Genomic DNA, 15,558 nt, shown 5'->3' with positions numbered 1-15,558 from the left:
AGAGGACACCGAAAATTCGATACCCCGCGGTATGACAGGCAAAAACGACAGGGCCCCGTGGATGACAATTTTAGCTGGATTCAAGCTGCCTCCTGGTCCCCATTCAGCTCTTACGGGTCTCATTGTCCGTGTCGTTGTTTGCCGAGGTAATCCTGTACGCGAGAGGACACACGGAACCTGTCCCGTTCGAACGAGGACACGACCGTCAGGGGACGACGAATTTTCCGGCACAGGAAGCTCGAATAGGGAAAAAGCGATCGTGACACGGGGGCCCGAGGCAGCAACGTATTACATTTTAAAATGACAAAAAACGTGGGGCCGGCTAATAATGGGGGGATAATACACAGGGCTGCCCTCGAACGTGAACGGCGGCCAATATCGGTGCATCCTGGCGAAAACCGGTGTGTAAACACAGAGTTACCGCGACATCCTGTCAATCCTGAGTCAGAGAGAACCCCCTCCCCCTCTTACTTTCTTTTTCTTTTTTATATTTTTCAGAAGGGGCACCCGATCGACCGCGTTATCTGATCGCGCCCCTCGGGACCGTCGACAAAGATCTTCGGGGCTCGTCTCTCTTGCTTTTTAATTCGCCACTCGTTACAGTACCGACATTCGTGGCTCGTTACACTTTCGTCGGGTTCGGTTATGTTTCATATGAGTGGATTAAAGGAGAGAGGAAGGAGACTGTTATTATTCTGTCCGTCTTGAACGGAGAACGATCGATGGCGGCTCGTTCTGCTTGATGGAGCAACGGATACGGGAATATTTTACGTGGGAAGAGCAGGACGCGTTTGCAAATTGCATGGAAATGTTCAGGTTTGCTGGGAAATTGCGGGTTAATTTCATTCTTATAATCCTTACTGCCTGGCTGAATTACAGCTCGATCGAACCTAACTTTGAATACAGGATATTTTTGGTTATTTGTTAGTACAAAATAATACTAACACAAGCGAATGAGCTAAGGGGATTATGTTAAATCTAGCTGAAATTGAGGTGATCGAGTGAAAATCGATTGTCGTAACAACTCGTAAAGATACCTACGTAATACGGCCGATGATCCTGGTCGAGGTATTGCCCTGAACAGCTGTTGCCATAAGCGAGCCAGAGAAATGTAACGTTGCATAAAGAAAAGAAAAGAAAAGGAAGAAGAAAGAAGAGAAGAAATGGTTGTCTCGACCGCTTAGAGATAAGGAATTGCCACCGCACGATGTCTCGGTCGACACCCAAGGAACTTTCACTCGGAAAGCAAGGCTGCTATCTCCAGAAATGCGTCGGCAATTCAGCCGGTTCGTGTTAAGCGACCCGGTGCCCGTTGTAAAGTCACGGCATTAAAGCCGACGACGGCTGCTCTCGCGGTCGCCAATCAAGATTTTACGCGACCACCAGACAATTATGATATTTTACAGGTGATTTGGGGCGCATAAGCTTATCGTATATCGCGCACGTTGCCCTGATAAGCGGGAAACCGAGGGCGATGAGAAGGGGGGACAGGGAGGGATCGGCCGCCTGGAAATATCTGAATCCGTTTGACCTTGGATCCGAGCCAAATCGCGTTCGACGATCTCTCGCGGAGGCACAAGCACTGTTTTCGACTTGATTTCGCGGCTTGTTTCAGCCTCCGTTTGATTGCGTTCCACCTTCATTCGATAGAACTTGCCTTCAAAGTAGACGACAACCGAACTCAACACTCTCCTCAAGCTTCGACGTGTGAACGACCTAGAAACGCTAGAGATGCGGAGGAAATTGCGTCAATGGTACCTCGATGTATACGCGATCAACAGATGTGTTCTCGTTGGTCTGTAGTAAACTACATTCATATCGATACTGATACGGGAAAACATATTGGGAAATATATTGAGAAATATCCCTAATACGGGGGAATGCATTGGAGTCTATATTAATATTGGGGAATACATTGCGTTCCTTTGTGTCGTCTGGAACAAATCCAATTTAGATACAGAGGTTCTACCCTATTTGCATGTTGCTTACCGCTGATTATCGTAGCAATCGTGTTCTTTCGTATTTACGTGATCGACAATACCAATTAAATGACGTTGGAAAGAAATATCTGATAGGAAGGGAAGAAGAAACGGAAGCAGCCGTACTAAGCCTGCCTCCGAAACCCAACTCGACTGCGACGAATGATGAGAGCCGTGGCTGCAGACCTGGAAGAGGATCGCAGCCTGTACGGCTTCCTACTCGTAGATGCTCCAAGGGATTGGATTTTCGGCCGCCCTACCAGCCTAACCCCTTTCGCGTAAAAGGGTTTCATCCCTGCCGGGAACGGTTCACGCGCTCGTTAGCATATCATAGGAGTGGCGGGGGTCCGAGGGTTGAATCCTTCGGCCAATAACAATCCATTTTGGCCTGTCGTCCAAAGGTCCTCACCCCACTGTACCCCTCCATCGGACCCTGTATTACAATTCGCATTCGGGCTTCCGCCGCTTCGCCTGTTCATTTGTCCGTCCAATGGTCGGACAGCTCAAAGCGTTCCGACGCTCAGACGCCATTTTTTCCCCTACCGTATGTCCTCCTTGTCCCAAGCTGACCCGTTACTTCTCCGATTACGGAAATCTCGTGATCCGTGGGACCGACGCAACGGTTCCTCCACCACCATCGAGCCACACTGCCTCCTTTATTTTCAGGTGCAAGGTATTGCCAGGGAGGTTCTTTCATCTTTCCGGATATCAAACATAATTGTTATCGGCAAATGTTCATATCGAGAACAAATATGCAGCTAAATGTTTGGATACTTTTAGACGTTAGTGTACTGGCTGTATGTTGATCGTATCAGAAAATACCGGACAGCCTGACGCTTCTTCTAATTAAGCAGGAATTAAAATTCGAATTGACGGTAGAAATTGCCAATCGTACAAGTTAAACGAGAAAGGGTTGAAATTCCGGTTTGAACAACGTAGCTGATCAAGCAACGGCCAGTGGGTCGAGTAGCCCTAACAATTCCCATAGCCTTCATTGAACGGATCTGCATTGATACTCGGCTGGTAGCTCGATGTCCGTTGTTCCATTCTCTGCATCTTCGAAACGAGTGTATAAATACGTGGTGATTTGGGTCGAATGAAAATGTACGGACAATGCGTGACAGATGTCGACATCATCGAGGGAAATGATGCTACCGTTCGTTCTATTCAACGTACCGGTGATCGATTGAAAATAATATTAGCTGGATGAATAAATTCTCGCGATATTTTTCAGAAATACGTTTAGCCAGTATATATTTAAAAATAATATTCATCGGGTGAAGTTGCGATCGTGGATGTTTCGCGACCAGCTGGTAGCAGTGTTACACATTAGTCGCTGATCACCGAGGGCGCAACAGAGAAAAAGCATACCGGAGAGTAGATGCTAATCTCCCATCGCGTCGAAGGGTGGAAACTGTGTGCTAATGCGATCCCGTTTAGCCAAGTCAGCTGGAAAACGGTGCAAGGAGAGCACCCCATAGGCTGAATGCACGGTGAAACACGGGTCTGGGGATGCTCTCCCCATTAGTAGGCCTCCGGGCGTTGTCGCTGTTGCGGCTCGAGGATCCTCATTATTTCGCGATATTCGCTCGGTTGGAAACATTTGGACATATTGTGCCGATCGCGAATCTATTTCCTTCCATTTTCTCTGTCTGTCAACCGACCATCATTCCCACAGACTGCATGATTATGAAGTCCATACAACGGGACAGAGGGGGATGAGTTCTTTTTTTTCGGAGATTCAGAGTGCTAAGAGGCTTTCTGCTCCCCATGATTTTTTTTTTGGGTCACTGAACACTGGGTTGCAATATTCCAACGATTTTTATGTCACCGTAGATAATTCAGAATGTATGATCATCGTGACAATGAAAGAACTCGCACTAGGGTGAGATAGGCATGGGTTTTGATTTTTCGAAATACCAACAACAATTTGTAATTTTAGTTACAATGAAGATATTAACCGATTAGAAGAAATAATTTCGCAATATCGTCGAGGAAAAAGCGACACGAAGATTAGAGGACGAGTGGAGTTAAGATTATGACACGCGAGGCTGACGAACGGGGGTGCGAGACAAAATTGGCCCCGACGCTCGACGAACCGGCGTCACATCAAACGCTACCCGTTTAAGGGTGCTATATTATTCAGCCCCGAGCAAAAGGGTTATCATCGACGAGACCGTATTTGCCTAATAACCGGCGGCGAAGCGGAATTCGAGCTCTGTTACTTCAATTTGCTCGTTTCGTCACGTGACACCCCTACATATACTATCTGCTTCGTTTTGGCGCTCGACTTCCGGCCGTCTGTGCTTCTTTTCTTTTGACTATTGAAGCAACAAGTAAAAATCCTCTTTCATTAAGATGTATTCCAACTAGTTTCCCAATGGCTAATGGAGCCGTTCAAACATCCCGTCTTTCCAGAAAGCTTAAAGTACAATTTCCATGGGACACGTTCAAGAAGCATCAACTCGATAAGTTAACCAGACCAGATCTGAGTCATCCTTTCGTCGCCAGCGATTAGCGGATGGTTATTTACGGCAACTGCAACTGCAACTGCACCGATATTATGACGTCCCCTCTGATCATTGGACAGAGGCCTGAAACAAGTTGTCCCGGCGTTGTTCGCGCGTTGAAAACGCTCGCTTTGGCGCCTGGCCAATTGGGCTGCTGCCCTTCACCTATGCCAGTGAACGATGTATGAAATTGGTTTCCCTGTCTGTCTGTGAAAAGTTTCACGCGAAATTCAACCGGAGGATTAACCGACCGCCCGTCTAACACAAGTTCAAACGAAAACTTAAGGGTCTTAGAACTTTACTGACATAGAAATAATATTTGCTTAAAACTGTTTAAGATTAGTACTGGTACGAAAAGGTTACAAATTAACCATTAATTTTGCAAGCAATATAGTTAATTAGGACTAACCTCGCTTTATAATCTTGCTATCCACAAATCCTCATAGCCACCCCAGCGAGGACCTTAGCATCAAGCCACAAACACGTTGGAAACAAAGACAGCATCAACACTTTGAGTTTCTAGCCAATGTCAGGTCAACGACGAGCAAAGATCACAAGAAACGAGCGCGATATTGTCCGACGAAGAGGATTTAGCAATCGGGTTAAATGGTCTGGAGGATGGTAAGGCTTTAGCTGCGAACGAAGTCACTGGCAGCTGAGCGAGAGCAGAAGGAAAAAGAAGGGGTTGTCTGGCTACGGAGAAGGAGTTGCCAGGCCGCAATTCCTACGGCTGGCCTCTGAATGAAAGTTATGAGGATGAATCTGACCGGTTGGCCGCGGGGGAGGGCATGCGTTCAACGAAAAAGAATGGAGGATCAAGAGTCCGAGAGTCCACGCTCCCATCGTCTCAGGCGTATCCACTTACAGGCGACACTATGGCCGTACAACCAGTACACTCTGATAGATTTAGGCCAGATAGTAAGCGAACAACGAAATTACTCGTGAAAAATGATTGGTCGTATTACTGCTAACTGATCATCAGACTTTAATGAATTAAGACTGTAATTACATTTAATTGTTTTGACACATTTGTCAGAACGTTAATTCGTCAAAAACGCTTCAGATATAAGCGCAGCCTTACGACGCGACGGTGCTGCCGCCTTGCGGCGCTTGGCCCTTAGTCCATAGGACTTACACGCCACGGAACTTACGATTAGTATCATATCAATTAATAAGAGTATTTTTAAGATTGCTGATGGTATTCTAATAGCAAATATTTTAAAACAGTTTCAGCGTACTTTTTCTCCAATTATTTATCAATAATCTATTCTGAAAAAGAATCAAGCTCCTGGCGACGAACCAATTTGAGATTAACATCAAACTTTCAGGAGCCTTAAAATTTTTTAACGACCCTTTGCAAAAATACTCTTCAATTTAAATTCTGATTAAAAAGCCCGATTTATCTTTTCTCCTAGTATCTCTCTCTTTTTATTTTTTTTTTCGTTACACGGTTCTGCTAGTTTAATAACAATTTTCCGTGGAAAAAATACGTTCAATGGGCCAGTGGTAAACACGTATCGGTGAAAAATCGAGGATTTAAGAGCCATTGAAAAGGTTTTTTTCAGGACGCTTTCAAATCGTGAAAAGCTTCACTCGTGCCACGAGCTTTTTATATCTACCTTGCTACCATATCGTTCGGTAATCATTGTATTTTTGTTCATCGAGAACGGATAGCAATTTGCTCTCTACAGCAGGATGGCGTTACTGAATGCATCAGCAAAAAACAAAAAAAGTTTAGGGAAAAAACGCCGTTTAGCACATCTTTTTCCTTTTACTACCTATTTTTTTCACTACCTGTTTTCTACTTGAATTATCATTATTCTTTATCAACGATCAATGAAAAAAAAAATCAATATTTTTAAGCTGCGTACGTGCTGCAAGAATAATTCTTATCAATTTTCTATTTGACGCTTGTTTTGAGTCAGAGGTGGAGCTAAATGTGACTCAAGAGATAAATTTTCTTGCTCGTACAGGAAACTGTTGTTCTAGTAAAGAAAGATTTGTTATGTAAATTAAGAAAACTGAGGGAATTGTTTATACACACTGGTATTAGATATTACAGTAAAAAGCAAAACGAAAATTTCATTTCCAGCTCTCTCAATGTTTTGCTAAATAGTCGAATAATTCGACATCTGTTCTTTCGAAATTGTTGATTGTTCCAGTGTTAAATTAATGATGCTTTTCATCAAAATTCGATGTCACGATGAATGTTGCTCGAAAAAAGTAAATCACTTTCATGAATCGATAATTAATCATTCGTTATCATAAATCGTACATCGTGTACAGTATTTTGAACGCGATTGCGGCATCGTTTTATGGATTATTACGTCAAATAGCGTTGAAATTATTCGTCAAGTCAGTTCAAGGGCAACGCTACTTGAATCCCTGACACCTCATAAATAATCAATACGAATTTAATCGTTACTTTCGGTGATCTATCGAATGGACACCTTGGAAATCGTACAACTTTCAGGTAAATTAGTTTTAAAGAGTAGTAGATTCGGAATGCAAAATGTATCTTTTCAAAATACCTAATAAGTGGATAGAGGAACACTAGAGAGGACATTAGAAAGCGGCTAATCCTTGTTTCTCTGTCCGTTACCGTGACGCTTCCTTCTCGCGCGTGTCACGATCGGTTCAGATTGACGAGGAGATTTTCACGAACAAATTGATCGCGGTTCGACATGGACAGTATCGCGCTTGTTCGACTATTCTGCGAACGCTTTCGATGCTGAGGAACTTTCTCACGCCGACTACGAATCATCCGAGTAGATTGTGATTTCAAATTTTCAAAATTGAGTTATTATATTCCGTGGAAAACGAAAGAATAAGATCGAAAAATGAATTCTGATATATCAACGATGGCGGTGGATGTGTTGAAATTTCTTTTCTATACAGAGACGAATGCAGGTGCCCGGTATACGTGGTTGCGACACGATAAATCGGTCTATCAATAGCCACCTGGGATCATCGACCGACAGTGCGGCGATGATCCCAGGCCGGTTGTTGATTCGCGAGAATTCGTGAGCAGCCGGGTCCTCTGCATTTGCATATTTCTCGCGAATACCTATTGCGGCTCCGAAATAGCAGCGTTCGCGGTCAACCAACACACAATACAAAAATATCGCATCGACGGTTTCGATTCACGAATGTCTGGAATTCAGCCGATTAATTAATGATTTTCTCCACTTTGGGACGAACCCTTTCTTTTTTCTCATTAACCCTCGATAATTTCTCGTCTATAGAAGTCCAAGGACGGAGAATCGGTAGGCGGAAAGCAGGCATGATCAGTAAAGAATGCAAATTAGATTATTACTATAAGTCAATTTGGAGAGCACTGCTAACGAGCAATTTGCAAATTAGATTATCTACAAAGTAGACTATTACCGTAAGCCGATTCGCAGGATGGACTGCTACCATGCGCGACCTAGCCTGTCACCTTCGAATCGAACCTAATTTAACATTTAACAAGTGAATATAGGGAGATATAACCGATGGTCGTTCAAAAGATTATATAATATTAATCAATCGGTTATGAAAGCACGATATTCTCGAGAAGCAACGGATAATTAGTGAGCAATTAGATTATAGAACGGGAGATACGGGTTTCATTTTGTATTAAGAACGTTTATGCTGTTGTTTTCATCAAACTTTAACCTTCGAATTGATGTAATACAAGTGCTGTTTTGCGATACTTTTATGTCATCAAATGGTTATGTAAAAGGTTCTGATCGAAATCAGCGATGGAACAATACACAAATTTCGCATTGATCCATTGTTTGCTTCGACGCGTTCACTAACGCCCACGCGTTGCCGCTTGAACGCGGAATATCCGTTCACGCGATATAGCGTGGGGATACGTAATTTTTGTCTCATCAAATGGTTCTTGTTACTTTTTCCGAGAGTACACGGTGTAATACCTATGTGTACAAGCTTTTAGTAAAACAAGTTAAAACGGATAGATCATCTCTGCGGTGGGATGGCGCTGGGGATTCCTGAGAATCATTAGCTGGCGACAGTTTAGTCGGCTGGGCAACAGGAGAAACGAAGGAAGAGATGCCGGTGTCAAGTGGCGGTGTGTTGACAACGCATTAAGGGGGTGTGTTGGCTCGTAATATGCGTGACAAGCGGCTAAGCACCGTCTAGCATCGGTGCTTGACTGCATATTATTAATAGACCTCACCGATATACGCGACGCCCGGCATCGTTACGTCCGTCGTTTGTTCCGCGACCGGTACAGGCCATTAGAGCGGACTCCATTTGCTTCGGTTCGTACGAAACCTCCGCAGTTTGCGCGCCAATTATGAATCATCAATGATGCTTCGCATGGTGTTCGAAAGAAATCATTGTCCACTTTGTCATACGTTTCCGTGAAACGTATCAAACGTCCGTAGGGAGAAGATAAAAAATGGTAATGGTAGCGCAGAATGTTAATGGTTGACCTTAGTCGAAGGAAACAATTTTATCTGAAGGAGTAATGATAACTAGTAAATACATGTGTAATCTCAGGAAACGGCCAAAAATAGCCATTTAAAGCGTGTCAGGTAATAGAAGGCACGATAAAGTGTTATGAAAGATAACACGTTAACTTATGTTTATTCATACGTTTCTGCACGAGGAAGAATGTAAATTTATATATCAGCTTTTATTGTTGAAATTTAAGCCGCGTTTCATAATTAACAAGGTAATAAGGAAAATTTCATAGAATGTTAATACGCGTTGTCGGAACAAATGAGGATTATTTTCGATTAGTATGTATTTCATAGAAAGCAGTGATTTCAATGCGTCGGAACAGAAGATGAGAGTTTGTAAATAGTTCATTTCTATCCTAGCGTTAAAGGATAGCGGTACTGAAATTCTAATTAACGTTAATAAATGAACGAATCGAGGAATTCAGATAAACGTGAAATATGATTGAACTGTCGTGTGCAGTGGATTCACGGTAATTTGCCATTACATATGGCGGCAGCCGGGAAAAAAAGCGGGAAGGATGCAAGCTGCGTCCAAGGATTAATCGAGAAACACGGACACCTTGATGTCTGGCAATTCGTATTGCCAACTCTCCTGATATCTCTGTTTATCCTGATTAAAATTTCAGCAAAATAAATAAACAGTCGTCCTAAACAACTTTACTTAACTCCACGATTCTACGTACGTTTTTCCCTAGATTTAGCGTATTTTATTGGTGACACTGAAAATTTTACTGGTACAAGGCTGATTATTCGGCCCTTTAAACTTGAATACTAGTAATATGAAATGGAAACATAATTATCAGCGTTTGATTGGTAAAATAAATGATCATTGTAATATGTTTCTCTCTTTTTTTTCGTTTTACAAGATAAAAGTTAAGAAAAGATAAGAGTTTTCCGAGAAAATCGATGCACTATGTTCGCTGATACCACTTATCGAATGGATAACTAATAACTGACAAATGTTTACGGAAACTTTGCTCGAAAGAGACGCTTACTTTTTCCATGAATCATTGTTCCCCGCTAGCACTTATGAAAACGCCTATTTTTCGTCCCCTGAGAGAAATATTCCACCGGTTATTTCAACGCTCAATTAACAGCGAAATTGTCTAAGATTCCATAAAATCCATGAAAGCATCGTACGAGAGCTAATTGCAAGATTGAGGTGGCTGGTGAACGAGAAACCGGCTTCCCTTTTCAGGAATTTTTCGATAAAGTTTGCCGGCTAATCGATTAGCCTGGCTGAATCGGAACTCCTTTGAGATCGAACAGTATCGAAATGAAAGAGAAAAGAGAAAAAAAAAATGAATCGACCGCGTGAAATTTTACGGAACCCTCGTGAATCTTCAGCGGCACGCGGTTCCAAAAGAAACGAAGATAAGAAGGGTACCGGTGAACGCAAGTGATAGGCTTCGCAAGATCCTCACATTTTTTGCTTCTCCTGCACCCTCCATATGTGTTTGCGATCTTGAAACGTGGGTGGATTTTGTGAATCGATCCTTCAAGGTCGAATTTTTTCACACCTCAAACCTTGTCATTCCAGTTGAAGCATCAAATGGGGAAGGATGATGAGTTAGTTAGGAACGTCGCGAAGGAGTATCGGAGTATGCTGGTGTAAAGCATTTTAATTATGAAAAAATTGTGTTTCTAATGCTGAACCATGGGTAGACAATGAAAATTTCAAGAATTAACGATGGAAGGTTGAACTTTGGACACCTGAAACCGTGTTGTTGAATTTGAAATACCAAAATCGAGGAAGATTAATGGGTTAATTAACAAAATTGTGGAAAAGTGTTAGATCGGATCCGTTTCAAAAGTGCGAGGCATGATCGAAGCAACAGGATAGATTTATTAAACAATAAAATTACTGTCAGACAGTTGTTCTTTTTTCGTGGCCAGTAAAAGCGTTAAAAATTCTTCGAACTTTCGAAACTCTACCACCGTTTGTTTACAGACTCCATTTGTTTATCGAGCCGGCATTTATTAGAGCGCACTCGGATGCCAGGCAAAAAAGAAACAGCTATCGAGAAAAGAATTGCTGCAATTACGCTTCATAAAGAAGAGAAACTTCGGGAAAACTTGAGCAGGTGTAAAACGAGTCGAACCGACTGGAATGGGCTTTGGAATTCAGAAAATTGTGAAAATTGAAGCACGTATAACTACTGTAATTATCATGAATATTAATTTTAATAATTTTTTTGGACTTTCAAATCAACATCTTGTGTAACATTCTAAAAATACGATTAAAGGAACAAATCTTTCAATAAAATAAATTGACCCGTACCCACTTTATTGCATAAATCAAATAAAACTATTTTGGATTTTTAATGTCCATCAAAGTATTCGGCAGCTAATAATAATTAATCATACAGATATAAAAATACCAACATCAATATAAAAAGTCGTGAATATATTATGAGGATCGCGAATATTTTTAAGTAGAATATCAATTAAACGAGGATGGATATTTTCAAAGAAGATAAAGTTTAAAATTTATAAAAGTGATGGCTTTATATCAACCTCATTTTGAAACAGTTTTAATTAGACGCAATTTAGATGACTGATTTTGCAACTTGTTTCTTAATCGAATTTAATTTATTCATCCTATTTGCCACATTTGCGAATTTTATTTATAGTAAATTATGATCTTGGAAAATTTAACAAATCACAGTAAAAACGATGACAGCTGATTTACACTATAAAATATAACTACATTAGCAATTTTTTTATTTTAACTGGTCGCTACTTTAATCAGTCACATTAATGCAATAGAAATAACGTAAGAATTAATTTTTCAACTAAACTGTTCACGAGTACTAATTACACCAAATTAATTACTCCACAAACATTTTCCAAATTATCTCTTTTACATGGAGATATAAAACTAGATAGAAAACCATCCCATGATCGATGACCGACGCTACGATAACCACCATGAATTCTCATCATTTTAACAACATTAAAAGTGTTGAATTATCTATTTTCTATTAACGATATAACAGCAATGCTATTACTTTTCCTTTCAATCATTCAATGATGTTAAAATTGCAGACACTGCTTAACTATTTTTCTTCGATATTGAATGATCTCTGCATTATTCCTTAAAAAAAGTACCTGTCATATATTTATCATATAATCATTATTCCGCTCCTTACAATAAGTATATAAAGTTTCCTTTTGAATAATTACAGTGTCATTCAACTCGACGTAAAAGATATTTCCACATTATGTCCCAAATGACCGAGCATCCCTTGTTTAGGGATTAACACCTAATCAGTATATTATGGTTTTTGAATATTATATGACTCCGAATGAGGACTACATTTCCATAAGTAAAAATAAAAAGATAAATATTCCCATCATTTGAATTTTACACCAAAAAGGAGTGTTTCTGAATGATACATGATAAGTGCCGGTCATTATTTTCATATTTTCAATGATAATCATTAACTGCATTCCTTTTTACTAAAACATTGTGTAATATTTGATAAAGTATTTGTTGTAAATATTGTAAGTCCAACGTTGAATTCTAAGTAATATTTATTCTTTTTAATTATTTCTCATCTAAAAGGGTTAAAAACTTTCATCGAATTTTACGTTTACGAGATTTTCAATCAAAGAAAGATATTCGTAATTGTTTTAGGGTCTATTTAACCCCAGGATACGCTTAAAATCGACGCTAAGCCGATAGTCATCTTATTTTTTCTCAAATTTCAACTATTTCTCATGGATTTACACGTTTTAACGCGTATGCGTGAAATTTCGCATAAAATGAAGGAAAATTGGTAACTTTAACTCTCTGCCTTATAATGCCGAGTCACGTTTTAGATCGACAACTAAATTTAAATAAATGAATAAACAAAAATCCTACAGAGAATTGCTGAAATAGGTAAGAAAACTTTCGAAAAATTCAAATTCTCTCTGTTCAAAGTTAAATCGCGATCTGGCAATCTTCCCTTTGCTTCCTGTTCCGCAGCAACAAAGTATAATCTCTATATATGGAAATGAATTGCGTCACTATGATCGCGAATACGATAACACGGTTTGTTTTCGAGCCTAAAAGAATTTCGTTGACGTTTTAGAAGGAAGAAGGTGATCGCGAAGGGTTTGTCGCGCGTCGCGACGAAGAGCGACATGTCCGACGGAGAGCGATCCCGAATCGGAGTTCAGTTGACACTCGCGAGTGACGCGCCGTCGGCTCCTGCCAGCAATACCCTTACGTTCGACACAGGTTTTCTCGTACCAGCTTATTTACTCTAACTCGATCGGAATTATATTCGTTTTTATGTAACCCACGAATCGGATAAGATAACGGAACACAGGAGCCACTTTAATGGAATCGAGTGACGATCGTTTGTTTACGGAACTCTGACATAAAGAGCACACTTGAAACTTCACAAGCCCTAACGTCCTTCCGAGTAGCATCGGTTCACTTGCCAACGAACGATTCACAGTTAGCTCTCTGATCGATCATTTTCCGCACGTATCGAGATCGAACGCGCGTCCCTAGAAATCGATTTCACTCTCGATTCAGGCGGAGTGGAGCGGCAGCATTCCGGGAAACGAACGGTACAAAGAACGATCTGTTTCTCTAGCCTATCCGTAAGTTAAAGCTTTTGCACTTGATAATAATCACTTACGGGTCTCGTTCAAGTTTCCCACGGCATTGAGCAGCAGAGGTGGCTGCTGGACAAGATCCTCCTCGAGGTGGGCACGGCTTGGTCGGGCTTGCTTTCTCCGTGACATGCCTTATTGCCTGTTGATTCCCTGTGCTTACGGCGATCTTCCGGATCGGCTGCGGTTCCCGCGGGCGAAATACTGGCTCAAACGGGCGGACACGTCATCGGGCCGCGCATCGGCGTGGACCGGATCGGTTCCGCGCTCGGTAACTCCGCTCGCTGGTTAACCGATTCACTGATGTACTTCACCATCGACACTTGTCAGGGAGCCGCACCTCCCCGCGCCCGTTAATCCACTTCCTGAACGATCGCATGCGGAAAAGAAACGCGGCTCAACTCGGCCAGTAGTAACACACTCGATCCATCCCGCGCACTTCTTTCGAGTTTCTCCAAACGGCACGTGGCCCCTACACGGCTCGTTTTCTGTTCCACACTGTATTCTTCGTCTCACACACTGAACTTTTTTTTCCGTTTTTTTTTCTTTTTCCTTTTTTTTTCTTACTTCGGACCACCGAGCGATGCACAAATGCACACACACCCACGCACCCACCGATAGTGTGAGCACGTGTGCTGTTGAACGACTCTCAGACTCTTTCTCTCTCTCTCTATCTCTCTCGCTCGCTCTATCTGTTCGTCTGCTGTCCACGCGGGACACCGCGTGCGTGCGTGCGAGGTCCTCGATGACTGGCTGGCTGCGTGCTTACGTACGTGTGCGAGAACCGTGTATGTGTGTTTATGCTTCTATATCTCGCGCGAAATCCGCGGCTCTGGTGCCTCGAGTCGGCCGGACGACGGACGGACCAGCTCTGGGCCTGACGTCGAGGCGCCCCTCTCCTGCGCTCACCGTCGTCACACGAGTGGGGAGAGCGGAGGGGAGATAGCTGCGCGCGCACACGATCTATCCCCCACAACGCGGCATCCCCGCTACGATCGCACTCCTTCCCCACCCGATCGACTACCAGTACCAGAACCGTCCTCGTCAGGGGTGGGATCAAGTTCAATGTGTACTCATGAATCTGAATCAATTCGATAAGTACAGTTGGCCGAAAAAAAGTATTCCTATACCCGTGAAGCGTTCGACTTCCGCTGCTATTCGAGCTCGCCTCTCTCCGATGCTAAATTAATCGCTCTACGCCTGCCTCACGTGGGAATTCGATGCGCCTCCTCAGCCTGTTATGACCTGTTCATTACGAAAGTTATCCAACGGTAAGAAAGTAGATAATTAACACCTTCACAGCTGTCTTTATTTGTCCCTATTCTTCGCGATTTTAATCGCCAACATTGCGTGTCTAATGTCTATAGAATACTTTTTATTTAATCTCAACTATTAAACAACGATTAAGAAACCTTCATACGTAGAGTATTTACTTAAAAAACGATATCTTTTTAAACAAAGTTCAACGCTCATTCTAATGTTTCAATTCTTCTTGGATTCAAAGTTCTGAGAATTTTCAGTACTCATCGAATGATCGTATTCTGCTTAATTGTCGATTAATTTTAATGGAAAATATCAAATGATTAACATCGCTCTAGGCGTAGTTGATGGAGATGATGAACGCGTTCATTATCCATCTGGGTGATTCAGTGTGCGCGTGCGAGACGCGGCTGATCCTTCGGAAAATCTCGCTTTTCCGTGTGACAGCCTCGGATGATTTTCTGCTTCAGTTTCGCTAGTGTTTCTCAGTCTCCCCACTTTCGGTCTCGGTTGCTTCCCCTTCCGGCTCGCGCGATCTCCCACCAGACATCCGGTTGCGCGGGGCGTGGCTTCAGTTAGACTGCGCTCCGCCTCCTTATGCATTATTATAGCGAGCCACTCGTGTCTCTCTATGATTTTATATGCCGTCTGAATATTCTATCCGCTTCCCGAGGGCGCTCGCGCGCGCCTGTGTACGCGAGTGCGCATACCATTGTATTCCTGGTG

At 42.3% G+C, this 15,558-nt stretch overlaps 1 protein-coding gene across 7 annotated transcripts in view; it reads right to left on the bottom strand.

Moving 5' to 3' along the window:
• Positions 1–14,454, bottom strand: part of salm (spalt major) — a 45,625-nt gene extending 31,171 nt beyond the window's left edge. For 6 of the 7 annotated variants that reach the window (XM_034332817.2, XM_034332819.2, XM_034332823.2 and 3 more), the window contains exon 1: positions 13,599–14,454. In XM_034332817.2, the coding sequence (XP_034188708.1) occupies positions 13,599–13,704 (106 nt within the window). In that variant the 5' untranslated portion in view covers positions 13,705–14,454. Of the gene's footprint in view, positions 1–4,898; positions 11,215–13,598 lie in introns of those variants that run through there. The other variant, XM_076692353.1, reaches the window with a different exon arrangement.
• Between the last annotated feature and the right edge of the window lie 1,104 nt (positions 14,455–15,558).

Source organism: Osmia lignaria, chromosome 15 (genome assembly GCF_051020975.1).
Source record: "Osmia lignaria lignaria isolate PbOS001 chromosome 15, iyOsmLign1, whole genome shotgun sequence".
NCBI lineage: Eukaryota > Metazoa > Arthropoda > Insecta > Hymenoptera > Megachilidae > Osmia > Osmia lignaria.
This window is presented reverse-complemented; position numbering and strand designations above follow the sequence as displayed.